This window comes from Pocillopora damicornis, chromosome 11 (genome assembly GCF_964200805.1).
Source record: "Pocillopora damicornis chromosome 11, jaPocDami1.2, whole genome shotgun sequence".
In the NCBI taxonomy this organism is placed as follows: Eukaryota; Metazoa; Cnidaria; class Anthozoa; order Scleractinia; family Pocilloporidae; genus Pocillopora; species Pocillopora damicornis.
The window spans coordinates 14075729-14087234 of NC_142680.1; the positions used below are offsets into that span (position 1 = coordinate 14075729).

The window sequence follows — 11506 nt, forward strand, 5'->3', positions numbered from 1 at the left end:
ACCCGAGCATTGCTTGAAAATTTGCGAAGAGGGGAGGCAGTAGAGTCTCAACACTCCTATATCGCTCATACATAAATCTAAAAAATTCATTGCAGCAAAACTGAATAAGATAGATATTGACAATAGATACAAACTGTATTTCCTCGAGTAGGCGCCCGAGTAGGTGCCCGGGTGGGAGGAGGGCGCTTAATCGAGGGGGACACTTATAGGGTTAGCAAAGCGATAGCACAACAATTCAAAAGAAAAACTCCGCGAGAACACAGAGATAAAAATAACGAAAACGAAAAAATTTATATTCTTCCGTACTGATTCTGCTCTAGTTGAAAAATCTCTAGAAATTGTGGATAAAGTGGCAATAGAAACAGATTTTTATTGTATTCCTTCAATTCAAGAAAGTGAAGAAGGAGGGGGAGCACTCATTCGAGAGGGCAGAAGGGGGGGGAACTTGTTTGACATTATGGCTTAGTTGCTTAGGGGTGAGGGCGTATCTGGGGTAGGGCGCTTATTAGAGTGCGGGTGCTTACTCGAGGAAAACGGTATACAAAAATGAACACATAAAACACTAAAATTTTTGTTTAAGCTTATAACTTTTCGCACAATCATTGTAGATGCGGTTGAGTTTGTTTGTTTGCTGAAGAGTTTTTCTCCGGGTCCTTTGGCTCCCCTTCCTTAACATAAACCAACAATCCAAATTCCAAATCGATCTGGAACAGTTGACGAGAAGAGCCACCTGGTGTAATTTCCACCTGCTAAATTCCCAGTTATGCAGTTACTTATCCATGTTTTTATTCTTTCACCTGGCATATTCCTTCGAACTGGGGAACTGAGTTTTGAAGTTGAAACCCAGATCATAGGATGCAATGGTGCATTTGTTTGTTTCTTTTTGTTCACTCACCATTATGATGTTTATTTGAGAATGTTCTCACCACAAATATATGCAAGTTGTTATCAGAGTTGATTTCAGTCTAACCAGAGTTATTACTTACACGACCTCGACGTCGGCTTCTTTAAAGATGGCAGTTGAATCCGCTTGGTATTTTTTTTTTAATGAAAGATAATAAACCTTACGGACACCCTTCTACAGATGGAACAAGAGATAGTCATCAATTAATTATCACTTCCATATTGAGGGAAACCAACTGAACCGTCTGCGTAATAAAACAAACACTTAATCCCTAGGATATAAGGACACAAATTTGCACTCTAAGACACACAGGTAGTAAACATACATCTCACAATGGAAGAGGGGGCTGTACAGTAACCTCTTTTAAAATCGGTAACTCACGGACTCCCGCTGGCGCGCACAAGCATAAGAACATTTTCAGAATTGTGTAATAGTGGCTAGTTCTTAACTCAGAGTGAACGATTAGGAACCTTCCTAATGGCCATTTTAAAAAGATCTGAAAAAGTTTGAAATTAATTTTAATGCATGAAATGAAGACAACACTCAAAGTTCTCACTAAGCCATCCATATGATACAGGTTTTAAGATGCAAATTCTCTCGCTTATGGGCCCCGTCTCACACAGGTTTCACTATATCAAGTTATACGAATGTTCTCGACATCACTCACCGCTATTAACATTTTCGCACACTCCCGACAGGGATACATTGTAACGAAGGCAATTGAACCTTCAAGATCAGCTTGGCCTGCCAGGAGCACAGTGTTGGCCTCCGCGTGGACGACAAGATCATCTTTTATACCTTTTCTCCAGTTTTCGTCCTTGTTTGGAGTTCCGGGAGGAAATCCATTGTACCCAGCGCTCAAGATCTGCCAAGGGTTATAGGAAGTTAGTCTGTGAAAGGAATGGTTTACCCGCCGCATTTTTCTGTCCAAAATAGTACCAGGATAACGTCGGAAAAATCACAACCACAGTTGTTTTACAACACAGGTTTCTTTTTTCTATAATGCTCTTTGAGCATGGTAATGTTTCTAAGTGTGTATTTCCTTACAGATATAACAAGTGATAGCCTACAATATTACTCACCCTGAGTGATTTTGGGTGCACAGTAACGCATCCCACCTGTAGGCTCGGGTCTTTTGACCTCATGGAGACGCAGAATGCCACATCCCGGTAATACTCGACCCACGTCGACCGCTAACAATTCGAGACAAAGAGAAATTTGTGAGACGAATTTCCATCTTTCTCACTCTAATAAATTCAGTGTATTTTAAAGTAGATGGAGAAACAAATGTTTCGAGATGTTTAATGCAACAGTTCATACGAAAGACGGGGAAGATTACGAGCGTGATAGCTTTCATTTGATGTTTACTGCTGTCGACTGATATCTAACGGAGAAAGAGTACAGACGGTTAATTTTTCAAGGGAGATTTTAAAAGTTTGAACTAGACAGGAAAATAGAGTCATTTTTTGCTTGTATATTATTAACTAGTATAAATTATCTGTGCATCTTCCTACAAGGTGCTTAATCACTAATAACACGAAGGGAACAAATCCAACCTTCGTCTGCTTCATCGACGTTTTCCTTCCTTTTTCGCTCTTAAGCCAAGCTGCTATGGTAAAAGCCCTTAAGTACGTGCGACCGCGTATCCTGAACATGGCATGTGTAGCTGCAAGTTCCCGTCGAGTTTAACCGCGAGGTTTCAAACCTTTCAAAATAAAAAGTAAATATTCTTAACAGTACATATTTCCGAAAAAAAGAAGTAGAATGTAGCTCTTAAGAGCCACAAAATTAGCTTTGGAGTGAACGATACGCCTGGGTAAGACAAGAATTAGTGCTACATTCCGGTAATAATGCGAGACACGAGTGTAATGTGTTTGAATGAAACAGAAAAATGAAAGAAATCCAAAAATAAAGGGATGATAAATTTTCAGTTCGTTTGTCGCGCACTAGTAGCGTTCCTATTTTCATGACCTCTGGCCTTTATTTTTGGGTGATGGACTTTTAATTTACTCGTTTTAAATCTTCTTACGAAATTTTCATTTTCAAAAGTTGTATTGAAGAAGCCAATACAAATTTCAATTTGTTTAAATGGAATTATTATTTATTACGTAATTTTTCGCGCAATCTTGCACTACGGGCCATACTCATAGGTCAGTTTTTCTCCTCAGAAATTCGTCCTCTTCCTTGGCTAAAGGCCTGAAATTAAGTTTGTGTTTAGTAATTCAGCAAAGGTGATAAGAAGCAACTCACCAACCAAGTCGATGCGTAAGCTTCTACATAGATAATTTATTTCAAGTAGGGATTAGTGTCACGCAACGCCGTTTAAGACTTATAACCCGCACGATTTTTAAACATTTCATTTCGTTCCTAGAAAATGATGTTCATCGCCGGATAATGCGAGGTATTACATGTCGAGCTTAGCTTTTATTAATGTTTGAGAATCATGAAAAGGATTCCAGGTCCACCATTTTTAAGTCAAGAGTGTTAAAGTTAAATAATCTTTTAACATTTGTGTGAAGAGTTACCGTTAGGGAGACTGAGCTCCAGTTCCATTGGCAAAAGTATTTAACGCCATATGTATTGATCCTAAGGATTAAGATCCTCTACACTATTTGGCGAGCTTTGATACATTATACAAGAATTGTTAGGGCTTTCACAAGTAGTCCTGAAAGATCGGTAATGAATGTAGTCTTCTCGGACGTTAGGTCTTATTGGGAGCATGCAGATTTTGGTGGCCTACATTTAATTTGGGTCAAGCTGAGAATATGAAATGCAAAACTTCAAGAACTATCAAGGAAGTAAGCAAGTAAGCCAACCTTTAATTTATCTTGTGATAAATACCTTTTTCGTGTTATATTTAGTATTCCCAGAGTTAAAATATTTCATTTATCTCGTAAATGAACCTGCGTCACTGCTTTGCTGAGTTTGTTGATTTTGTCACAAGTTATATTTGAATATAAGATTAGTCAGCGTTGTTGTCTGTGATCATACGAATTCCAAATTGATTTTGAACGATTTTTACCTTATTCAAGTATAGCGTTTGTCTTATTTGTGGTATTTTTGATTACCCTCAGTGCTTGTTCGCTAACAAGTGAACGGCGTTTAATGTGATAATGAAAACAAAACTCGACCTGACGGCTTTAAACAAATTTTTCAAGTTGGTAATTTCAGTTTCAGTATTAAATGACGCCGAGGGAAATAGAGCCTACCACATGCTATGCGCGTGTATGCGGTAGGCCAACTAGCCCTACAGTCAGTGGACTTCAAAGGGGCTTTTGATGGACATTATTACAACATGAAAATCGAAAATTACATGACCTAGATCTGGAACGGCTGATGACAATGGAAGAGTAGCAAAACTCATCGTGGCAGAACCGGCCGAGACACGTTTGACCCGTCCATAATAATGAGAATGATCATAATATTATCCTTCACAGTCTCCAAACCAAAATAATCGAGACTGGAGGTGTAAATGGACGTACTTCGAAACGTGTACTGCGACACTTTTAACTTTGGTGACTACTCGTCATGTGAAAGGGAATCAATCCGAATTAAATTTCCTCTTAATTTCTATTCTGTGGCGAATGAAATCTTCCGATATGGTTATTGCAAACTGGAGACGAAGCATTTTAAGTTGAACCGTAACGCAAGATTTATTAATTTAAAAAGGAAAACTATTTAATTATTATTTTTTTAAATGTATTGCAGCAGAGTATTTGAACTTTTTCTTCATGAAGACTTGTGATTTTAGTTTACGATGAAGGATTTTGTTTTGAATTCTGCTTAATCAATGACGTGGAACGGTTTACGTTGTATCAAGGTAGGCCACTGGCCTACCTTGATACAACGTATGACACCTTCTATGACTAACTTTCTGTTCATTAATTAGTTAGCTACGTCGTAGGTCAATCAAATGCTTTTTACTTTGCTAGTCGTCGCATACGTTTTTAGATAGTCACGAAATCTCCGTCAATCGTTGCTAACAGCTAGAACTCTATTGGCAGAACGATTTTGCAGAAGGCAAGGTGTGGAAACTCACCACATCTAACTATATTTCCTCCTATGCAATGCATAAACTACTTAGCGCCTACATGAGGAAATTGATTTTTTAAGCATTTCATTTCATTTGAGTATCTGAGATTCATCGCTTGAGACTAGATCCGGCTCAGTCAACTAATAACTGAGACAGTCGAGCACATTTTTATCCCTAACGACTTATGAGACGTTCAAACCCTAGACAATAAAGTTCCGTGAGCTAAAACGTTACTTGAAACGATTGTCACACCAGTGATGCGAAGAAGAGATAGTTTTACTGTTCCTCGATTATTTTCAGGGTGGTTAAGCGATTAAAAGGCTCGGATTAATTTCATAATCAAACTTCAGCCTCTGTTTCCGTGTGATGATGAATTCTCTTCATGAAATTAATGATCAATTCAACAAGTACTTTTGACGAGATCGCAGTAAAAGGCATGCCCAAACTTGGCCGCTACGTATGCTCGTTTGTGTTCGCGGTAAATACTCAGCTGTTACAAAAAAAATCAAATGAAATGACTTTGTGTGCTCTTAAACGTCACAAAACCAAAAATGAATCTAACCTTGCTTTCCTTTTCAGTACTTGCGTGGAATCAATTATTTTTCATTCGACCGAACATTAGCTTGCCAGACAGTTAACGACTAGAAGCTTGTGAAATAGAGCAACCTATCAGGTCGCCTTAACACCGTTCACGTGAGGTCTGATATTTTCTCAGTATCGGGCTCTGTCCCGACTGATCCTGCGCGACTTAATGACATACTCATGGTTGCACAGTGTGCGGGAAATGTTTTGTAAAATTCGAGAATGGATAGCTGGAAATGCTGTACTTTAAATGTTAAACATATTAGTAAATCATGCAAGTACTAGTTGTTGATCCCTTCCTAATCAAGGCCAATGAAACATTGATTTGAATGTGCTACGCTTTTTGGGGTCTTTGGAAGTATTACCAATCGATATGTATACATATTGTGGGAGGAAAAAGGCAAATAAACTACGAGTTCATCCGAACAGACCTGCTTCGTGGTTGCCCACTCATCAGGGGATTTAGTGAGAATAATCTTTACCATCACTTGTATACAATATAATCTAATTTATGTAGCGCGAAATTTAACAGTTTAGTTTCAGTTTTTCCTCCCACAATGCATACATCGCTCTACTCCTGTGTATTGAGCACTGTTTTACGAAAGTCAAAATTTTACACTTTGTGTATATATATATATACATATATCTTCCTCGAGCAGTTGATTGGTTAAATGTTTTTAAACTGTGCCAGGAGCCCCGCTCCTGACTGTGATTAACAGAGGACTAATGTAAACTATTCTAATATTCTTTTTTGTGCAAAGCTGTACATTTTTCTTACGTTAGACTAGATTTAATTATTTTGACAGCCCGGAATGATGATAAATTTTATGGCATGGGTTTAGTACATCTGTATAAACACGAATGTGGTTTGCTTGAATCGACAAATTCGTCACTTTTGAATTGTCTCTCCTTTTTCTGCATGTACTTTGTGGTCATCTTCGTCGTGCTTTTCGTGTTAGTTAATGAGTGTTCTAGCGAGCGATTTATGTGTGAACTAAATACGCAGGGTTTGATGGGTCTACGAGAGAAAAAATTTTTATGTGTGAACGATTTTCACTTTATTCAAGAGTAACGTTTGTCTTAATTGTGGTATTGTGGATTAATTCCAATACTTGTTCGCTGATAAGTGAACGGCGTTTAACGTGATATTGAAAACAAAAATCGACATGACGGCTTTGAACAGATTTATCGAGTTGGTAATTTCAGTTTCAGTATTAGATGACGCCGAGGGAAATAGAGCTACCACATGCCATGCGCGGGTATGCGGTCTCATAGAAGATTTTGATGGACATTGTTACACCATGAAAATCGAAAATCACACTGGTCGATTTCTAGAACGGCTGAAGACAAGGTAACACGGTAGCGACAAAAAAATCGTCGTGGCAGAACCGGCCCAGACACATTTGACCCGGCCATAATGATCAAAATGACCCTTAAAATCTTTTTCACAGTCTCCAAAGGAAAATATTTGAGACCGAAACAATGCAGCTATTTTTGTGGCCTCTGGACAGTTTTAATTTCATCACTAGTTTATGCTATGTATCTGTACGTCATGTCGTAATCGCCAATAGAAGCGCCTTAAATCGACTTTCCGGGGTCTGTAATCGACAAATTTCTGTTTTCCTCAGGACACTGGGGGTGTAAATAAACGTACTTCAAAACGTGGACTACGACACTTTTAAGTGTGGCTTGCTCTTGTGACTACTCGTCATGTGAAAGGGAATCAATCCGGATTTAATTTTCTCTTAATTATTTTTCTATGGGGAATGAAATCTTTCGATATGGTTGTTGCAAACCGGAGACGAAGCATATTGAGTTGAATAGTAACGCAATATTTACTTGTTTTAAAAGCAAAACTATGTTATGTTTATTTTTTCGAAATGTAGAGCAGCGCAGTATTGTAAGTTTTATCTTCGTGAAGTCTTATGATCGTAGTTTATGATGATTTTGTTCTAAATTCCTCTTAATTAATAAGGTGGAAAGGATTACTAAGTTGTGTCAAGGTAGACCATACCTTCTATGACTTACTTTCTGTTCTTTAGTTTACTACGTCATAGGTAAATCTCACGCAAATTGTTCTCAATTTTTTAGGGAATGTCGATGTTTGAATGCATTTTACTTTGCTACCTGCTATGCCTGAGTAAATGCTGTGCCCAACAAATTGTTTCATTGGAATGTTTAGAACTGTCAGCGACCGAATGTTTTTTGAATAAATCGTCGCTTACGTTTTTAGATAGTCACATAATTTCCGTCAATTGTTGCTAAAACCGAGAAAATTATTGGCATAACGATTTTTTAGAACTGTCAGCGACCGAATGTTTTTTGAATAAATCGTCGCTTACGTTTTTAGATAGTCACATAATTTCCGTCAATTGTTGCTAAAACCGAGAAAATTATTGGCATAACGATTTTGTAGAAGGCGTGGTGTGGAAACTCACCAAATCTAACTTTATTTCCTCTTATGCAATGCATAAACTACTAGAGACGAAGCATATTAAGTTGAATTGTTATGCAAGATATATTTGTGTAAAAAACAAATCTCTTTTATTTTCTTTTTTTCGAATGTGGTGCAGCACAGTATTTTAACTTCTATCTGCGCAACGACTTGTAATTTTACTTTAAAATGATGTGGAAAGGATTACTAAGTTGTGTCAAGGTAGGCCATACCTTCTATGACTTACTTTCTGTTCATTAGTTTATTACGCCATAGGTAAGTTTCACGAAAATTGTTCTCAATTTTTCAGGGAATGTCGATGTTTTAATGCATTTTACTTTGCTATCTACTATGCCTGAGTAAATGCTGTACCCAGAAAATTATTGCATGGAAATGTATAGGTCTGTCAGTAATCGAATGCTGTTTTGAATAAGTCATCATTATCGTTTTCAGATAGTCACAAAATTTCCGTCCATCGTTTTCAAAAGCTAGAAAATTATTGGCAGAACGATTTTATAGAAGACAAGGTGTGGAAACTCAACACATCTAACTTTATTTCCTCTAGCAACGCTTAAACTACTGAGCGTCTCCATGACGAAATCGATTTATTAGAGCATTTCATTACATTTTAGCGCGTGAAATTCATCGCTCGCGACTAGATGCGACTCACTTAACCAATGATAAATAGATAACTCAGACAAATGGTGAAACAGAGAATTAACTCTGAAGTGTAAATTAAAGTGCTATTTAAACCCATGAATAACCCATTGGGCGTTAGCCCTAATAAAGGGAAACAGGGAACCACACGAGGCAAAGAAAAAATCTTTTGACCTCGGTGGGAATCGAACCCACGACCTCCGGATTAGATCTACCGTTACTCTGCCGACTGAGCTACGAGGTCGCACAGAGAAAGTCGGGGACGATTTAGGATGGTGAATCGCGGCGAAGAGAAAGTAAGGGTACATATGAATGTTGTGCCGCGTAGCCACCGAGGTCAAAAGATTTTTTCTTTGCCTCGTGTGGTTCCCTGTTTCCCTTTATTAGGGCTAACGCCCAATGGGTTATTCATGGGTTTAAATAGCACTTTAATTTACACTTCAGAGTTAATTCTCTGTTTCACCATTTGTGTTCCCAGTGCTACGCGGCACAACATTCATATGTACCCTTACTTTCTCTTCGCCGCGATTCACCATCCTAAATCGTCCCCGACTTTCTCTGTGCGACCTCGTAGCTCAGTCGGCAGAGTAACGGTAGATCTAATCCGGAGGTCGTGGGTTCGATTCCCACCGAGGTCAAAAGATTTTTTCTTTGCCTCGTGTGGTTCCCTGTTTCCCTTTATTAGGGCTAACGCCCAATGGGTTATTCATGGGTTTAAATAGCACTTTAATTTACACTTCAGAGTTAATTCTCTGTTTCACCATTTGTGTTCCCAGTGCTACGCGGCACAACATTCATATGTACCCTTGATAACTCAGACAGTCGAGCACATTGTTATCGTTAACGACAAATAAGACTTTTAAACCCACGCAGAAAGTAAAGTTCCGTGAGCTACTATACATTTACTTGAAACGACACCAGTGGTGCGAGGAAGAGAAGGTTTGACTGTTCCTCGACTATTTCCAAGGTGCTTAAGCGATAAAATAGCTCTCAAAAATTTCATGATCAAATTCCAGCCTGTGTTTCTGTGTGATGATGAATTCTCTTCCTGAAATTAAAGATCAATGCAACAAGCACTTTTGACAAGATCACAGTAAAAGGCATGTCCAAACTTGCCCGCTGCGTATGCGCGTTTGTGTTCACAGTAAAAACTAAGCTGTTACAAAAAAAATATCAAAGAAAATGGCTTTCTGTGTTCTTAAACGTCACAAAACCGAAAAACGAATCTAACCTTTCTCTCCTGAGCTGATATTTGCTTTCCTTTTTAGTATCTGCGTGGAATAAATTATTTTGTATTCGACCGAACTTTAGATAGCCAATTAACCAATCCAAACCGGTGAAATAGGAGCAACCAATCAGATCACTTTACCACCGTTCATATGAGGTCTGGTATTTTCTCAGTATCAGGCTCTGTCCCGAACGATCCCGCGCGACTTAACGACATAGTCATGGTTACACAGTGTGCGAAAATCTTTTGTAGAATTCGAGTATGGATAGCTGGAAATGCTGTATTTTAAAATTTAGCGCTAAACATATTAGTAAAGTATGCAAATACTAATTGTTGATCCCTTCCTAATCAATGGGAAAGAAAAGTTGATTTGAATGTGGCATGCAATTCGGAATCTTGGGAAGTATTACCAATCGATATATAAATATATATAAACTACGTTGAATTAGGGGGAAAATGGGGAAAAACAGAGACTACGCTAAAATTTTAGTCACGTCCTCCGTCCTCAAAAGCTATGCAAACCCAAGACGCTGTCAAGGGTTCGCATAACTTTCTCGAATTCTCCCAACTCTCCCTCATGCTTAGATGAAAGTATAAATATGTCAACATGGAAAAAATTATGCACTGCTTAAATATAAGATTAGTTCGCATTGTTGTCTATGATCATGCAAATTTCAAATTTGATTTTGAACGATTTTCACCAAATTCAAGAGGTGAGGTAAGTCTTGGTCTTATTTGTGGTATTGTCGAACTTCGGCAAATTTCCGCTGAAAATGGAGAACGTTTTGTGCGATACAGAAAACAAAATTCAACATGACGACTTTCGCTTTCTCTTTTCTCTTGCCTCTCAAGTTGGTAATTTCTGTTCCAATATAAATCACGCCGAGAAATTCGACCACGCCGCAAGCCATGCGTGTGTAAGTGCATGAAAATCGAAAATGTCATAATCTATTTCTAGAACGGTTGAAGACAAGGAAATTTAATCGAGCTGATTTATCCCAAATTGCACTCGAAATCATGTGATTACCTATAATAACCTAGGGTCAAAATAGCCGAGTAAGAGTTAAACTATCTCTTCTTCGCGGCACTAGTGTCGTTTCATGTTTTCATTTTAGCTTTTAAACACAGTTAATGGAAATTCTATAAGGTTATCCATAAACGCGTAAACGATTATTTCTTCAAGAAAACACTTGGTTGACGCTGACAGATGTATCGATTTCCCAACTGTGACAGTTCACCGTCTCGTCTGTTGAATATGTAAATATCCTTTCGCTTTGTTCTGCCTCAATCGACGAAACGGAGGACGCGAATCATGATGAAAAAAATTAAAGAAATTCTTTGTAGTTTTACTGATCTTTGACAGAAGGTCGAAAAATACGAAGACTTCAGTTTTAGCCAAAAACGAGCACCTACACGAAATTGGAGAGAGAGTGGATGGTTTCTGAAATAAACACAATTTATCTCTAAATTACTCCTAAATCAAGCCTTGGGTCGCTAACCCAATATCTGAAACGAAAAGATCTCCCTTTTAAAATGAATTATCAGAGCATTTTTCACACGGCGCAGGAAAATCTATGGTGAGTTACTTTTTCTCGCCTTTAGCAAGTTAAAAGATACATATTACAAGCCGTAAACAAGAGTTGAACAGAATAATAATCTCGACGGACA

At 38.1% G+C, this 11506-nt stretch overlaps 1 protein-coding gene across 13 annotated transcripts in view; it reads right to left on the reverse strand.

The window, feature by feature from the left end:
- LOC113681772 (uncharacterized) overlaps positions 1 to 9922 on the reverse strand; it is a 13187-nt gene extending 3265 nt beyond the window's left edge. For 3 of the 13 annotated variants that reach the window (XR_016181234.1, XM_089187946.1, XM_089187941.1), the window contains exons 1-6: positions 9842 to 9922; positions 9517 to 9658; positions 2461 to 2609; positions 1987 to 2097; positions 1572 to 1769; positions 987 to 1078 (exon numbers count right to left, since the gene is read on the reverse strand). Coding sequence is in view for 9 of the 13 variants with exons in the window: in XM_089187946.1 (XP_089044072.1) it covers positions 987 to 1078; positions 1572 to 1769; positions 1987 to 2097; positions 2461 to 2559 (500 nt within the window). In the remaining 4 variants the exon portion in view is untranslated. Of the gene's footprint in view, positions 1 to 986; positions 1079 to 1571; positions 1770 to 1986; positions 2098 to 2460; positions 2634 to 5499; positions 5640 to 9516; positions 9723 to 9841 lie in introns of those variants that run through there. The other 10 variants (XR_016181235.1, XM_027198889.2, XM_089187942.1 and 7 more) reach the window with 6 other exon arrangements.
- Between the last annotated feature and the right edge of the window lie 1584 nt (positions 9923 to 11506).